Below are 4,452 nucleotides of genomic sequence, written 5' to 3' on the forward strand. Positions count from 1 at the left end.
AGAAAGTGAGCTTTTTTCATTATAATAGCCTCAGATTTTACGTTTATTGAATTTATTAAATTTTAGTGATGTATATTCAACTGGGCTTTGCCTCATCACCTCAACTGTTACTTACTGAATAGTTGCTTAAAATTCAGCCTTTTTAGGTTGTATATTTCAGAAATTGATGTCACTCAACAAATTTGGTGATGATTGAGTATCTTTGACTGCCATTTTGGCAGTTGTTTAGCGATTTAAATTTATCGTTTATCGAATAACTGTTTATTATTCCCTTGTGTATTTGCATGGAGGTGAAAAAACACATGGAGAATAAACGTCTCTGTAATAGCTTTGAATGGTCATTTAATTCTTTATGAATGTTATTGAATTCAGCCATAGTGAGCAGAGGGGTATCAAGTCCCCGCTTAAAAATGGCACCCCCTATTTTTTCGACCTTTTACGCACAAACTCTTACAATCTCTAACTATATTCCAAGGTTATTAAAATGAAGAATACGATAATATGAATCTGATGGCAGAAATTACTTTTTAACATATACAGAAAGATAATTAAGATACCAATAATGTTAGCTAGTCAATATGAAAAGTCAAATCTTCCAAGCCCCCCCCCCCTTAAAAAATTAACCCCTTTTTTTTTGTCAAAGCCACCCCTTTCATTTGAAATTTTCACAAGCCCCTTCTTGGGGGCCCCTTCTTCTAAATTCAGTAAAATTCTCAACCCCCCTTTTTTTAAAGGGGGAGGGGGTGCCCACTATGTCAGCTTTCTTTGAATACCCATCATTGAAAGAAAAATCAGTCAAAAAATAGATTATAAGAACTAAAGTGTGAGATATTTGGAGATGTTTTGCGAATTGAAACCTACATAATTTCAAGAGGAATGCTTGTTTAATTTCATTAAAATGTATTTTATTATTATTATTATTATTATAATGTAACAAAGTTCTAGGCGCACGAGGGCCTCTGGAACTGATCGTGATTATACGTATTTTACAATTGTCTTGTGTTGAATATTTTCGGGTGTTTACTCCATGCAGTGTTGAGTCTTTCTTTGAAGACTTTGACTGTCTTTGACTCAGCGACATCTTTTGGCAATTTATTCCAGGTTGGTATAGTTCGATAAAAGAAGGAATTCGTTTGTACACCACGGAGTCCATCGCTTCCAAAGTTTGGAATCATCTCAAAGTTGTGCCTTCTGTTTGGTCGCGTTCGACGGGCTATCTTGTTTGGGATGGTATCTTTTTCGTAATAGTTGATGTGCTTGTAAAGTTGGACCATGTCACAAAAGTGTCTTCTAAACTCGAGCGTAGGAAGATCTAATTCACGCAATCGTTCTTCATAAGACATATCACGACATTTTTGAACAAGTTTTGTTGCCCGTCTTTGTACTCCTTCAATCAGATTTACGTGTTTACGTAGAAACGGAGACCATACTGACTGAGCGTACTCCAGATGCGGGCGAACAAACGCACAATACAATGTTTTTAAATGTACTTGTACTCATATTTACAAATCCTCGATTGATTATGCCAAGTATCGCGTTTGCTTCTTTGACTTGCTTTGCAATGTGTTCTTCAAATGTAAGTTCTGAGTCAATGAGGATTCCAAGATCTTTTTCTTCAAAGACGTGTTCCAATTGGCGTCCATCTAGGGAATATGGATGAGCATGTTTGATGTTTCCAAACTTTCCTAGCGTCAGAACGTGACACTTTTCAGGATGGAATAGTAATAGCCAGTCTTTCGACCATTCTACAAGTGTGTCTATATCATTCTGAAGGGAAACAGAGTCTTCGATGCAATTGACTTCTTTGAAGATTTTGGTATCATCAGCAAACAGTAGGATCAATGAGATGACCTTTTCAGGAAGATCATTGATGTATAGCACGAACAGCATTGGTCCCAGTACACTACCCTGTGGAATACCACTCACTACAGGGTCTGTAGTCGAGAAGGACTGGTTCACTTTTACTGATTGAGTTCGACCTGTTAGAAATGACGTTATCCATTTTAAGATTGAACCGTTGATGCCATATGCTGATAGTTTCTTGCATAGTCGACGGTGGGGTACAGTGTCGAAAGCCTTCGCAAAATCGAAGTAGACACTATCAACAACGTTTCCTTTAGAGATGCTCTCATAACATTTATCCAGATAGTAATGAGCCTTCAACTAAAGATTTGTTCATGATTACAGCCAAGGGTAGAGACAGATAGTCAGATAATTCCGCTAGTATCCTAGGGTGTATTTCGTCTGGACCGAATGACTTATTATGGTTGAGCTCTTTCAATCGATTCTGTACCATCTCCTCAGAGATATGAATATCTCTGATGGATGAATCAGTTCTCTTTTCAAATGCAGGAAGCTCACCTACTGCTTCTTTTGTGAATACACTGCAGAACTGTCGTTGAAGTATATTAGCTTTTTCGTGATCTTCATGCTTTAACGAGGTTTTGACATTTGGTGATTCAAGTAGTGATGAAACTGTACTAGAAGATTTCATCTTGTTACGCACATGTGACCAGAAGATCTTCGGTTTGGTCTTTGCGTTATCACAAATTCTTTGTTCGTAGTTCCTGTGAGCTTGCTTCATCAATTTGCTCACTCTGTTTCTTACAGGGGTGTATTTTGCTCGATTGTATTCTTTTTCTTCGGGCGATGATTTCATCCATTTCCGATGGAGGCGTCTCTTCTCTGCTATTTCTTTCCGAAGTTGAACTCCAATAGGTATTTTACCTTTCTTCCTCCAGTTTTGACCACCGATGATCTTTATGGGTACAAAACGGTTTCGTATATCCAAAATCTTCTTTCGGAAAAGCTGCCAAAGCTCCTCGGTTGACTTAGAATCAGCCATCTCCGGGAATTGCTTGTACCAATCATCAGAGTTGAGATCTTGTTTCATTGCTTCAAAGTCTGCGTCCTCGTACTTGTATCTTTCTGATTTAGGTTTCAATACAGCATCACATTTGATAGTGAAGGTCAAGCAACTATGATCGCTTAAACACAAAGGACTGAGATACTCTAGACATAGAGCTTGGTTAGCTTCACCTGTTAGAATGAGATCGACTAAAGATGGGTCGTCAGTCCCACGGCACCTGGTTGGTTTCTTCTACACTTTGGTGGAGAAAGGAGTCGCGAAGGGCATCAAGAAATTTTTCTTCTTTACTTTCCTCGAGATGTGGCGTCGTCCAATTTTTCCAATTGATTGTTGGGAAGTTAAAGTCCCCGACAAAGCATTTATGAGAGTATTTGTTGTTTGAAGCGATATCTTTGATTAGATGATTCAACTTGTTGTTGTTATTTTCAGCTGACGTGTCATTGTTCGTAGGGGAGCGATAGATACAGGAGAAGACCAGGAGATCGTTTCCGGATAGACGAATTTCGATTGTGGATACTTCATTGAAATTGACTTGGTTCATTGATTGGTTGACATCGGTGACCAAATGTTTGATCGATGAATGAGCAAGAATAATTATCCCGCGACCGATGCCAGTGGTCATGTTCGTATGACTGACACATTTATAATGTTTAAGCTCGTGTTCGTGTAGCTCTCGCAGTCCATCGTGCTTTGGTTTCACCTCACATATCGCAATGATGTGGGGATGATGTTTCTCTACATCAAGCACCAGTTGTCGCTTCTTCTCAGGTGTTAGCGTGTCGGCGTTGCAATAAAAGATCCTGATTTCGTTTATCTTTATTTCAACATCATCTACTTGATTTACGTTATGGTTTTCTTGAATTATTGTTCTCCGATTGTTTTCGTTTGAGCAAGATTCTTGGCGAATACTACATTCTTCGTGTCTGTCTTCTTTGTTTGGGATCTGATTTTGACCTTGATGATGTCGAATCCGTTTTTTGAGTCCCCTCGAACTCTCCATTTATAGATATCAGAGTTATCATTCTCATTTCTAGTTTTAGCTTTGAACGATAGTTCCCTTACGTTCTTTCTTTCATCTGGTGTTAGATCTTCAGTTATACTCGTTGTCTTGTATTTAGGTCAGAAAACTTTGTACTTTAATCGGTTATACTTTTCCAAGCAATTTTTTTGTGAATTTAGGGTGGTTTTAATTGAAAGTCTCTCACAAATATCTCAATGTTTAAAGTTAGTAGGAGCTGTTTTAAATTTTTTGTATGTGATAGGTTGAAGGTTGTCAATCATGTATATCTAAAAATATTCAAAATTTATGGGCGGTTTTACAAGAAGGAACGCTTAGAAATAAGGAATTTTCTGTTTACTTTTGCAAGTTTGTCTCGTTTTTTATTAATAAATGTGTTATATTTCAATTCAACAAAAGTACGGTTTGTGTAAACCGCAGGTTAAAAGTCACAGGTTACAGGTCACAGGTCAGTGATGACAGGTTGACTCTAATCAATGTCACTGCAGAGGAAAATGCTTGGAAAACACAAAGAATTATCAAAAACATAATTCTCAAGCAATTTCATATAAAACCATTTCAAACA

At 37.6% G+C, this 4,452-nt stretch overlaps 1 protein-coding gene across 1 annotated transcript; it reads right to left on the reverse strand.

The window, feature by feature from the left end:
* Window positions 1–2,137: 2,137 nt before the first annotated feature.
* Window positions 2,138–3,869, reverse strand: LOC136824107 (uncharacterized). The gene is made up of 2 exons (XM_067080270.1): window positions 3,158–3,869; window positions 2,138–3,039 (listed from the first exon to the last, which is right to left on the reverse strand). Exons 1-2 carry the CDS (start codon window positions 3,867–3,869, stop codon window positions 2,138–2,140), a joined length of 1,614 nt encoding a protein of 537 aa, XP_066936371.1.
* Between the last annotated feature and the right edge of the window lie 583 nt (window positions 3,870–4,452).

Source organism: Clytia hemisphaerica, unplaced genomic scaffold, assembly GCF_902728285.1.
Source record: "Clytia hemisphaerica strain Z4C2 unplaced genomic scaffold, Clytia hemisphaerica genome assembly, whole genome shotgun sequence".
NCBI lineage: Eukaryota > Metazoa > Cnidaria > Hydrozoa > Leptothecata > Clytiidae > Clytia > Clytia hemisphaerica.

What these genes read in the sequence shown, in the direction of transcription:
- LOC136824107 (XM_067080270.1), bottom strand. Translation starts at nt 3,869, where the DNA reads ATGGAGAGTTCGAGGGGACTCAAAAAACGGATTCGACATCATCAAGGT. An exon ending in GACGCCACATCTCGAGGAAA is followed by an intron (nt 3,040 to 3,157) that starts GTAAAGAAGAAA and finishes TCATTCTAACAG; the next exon opens with GTGAAGCTAACCAAGCTCTA.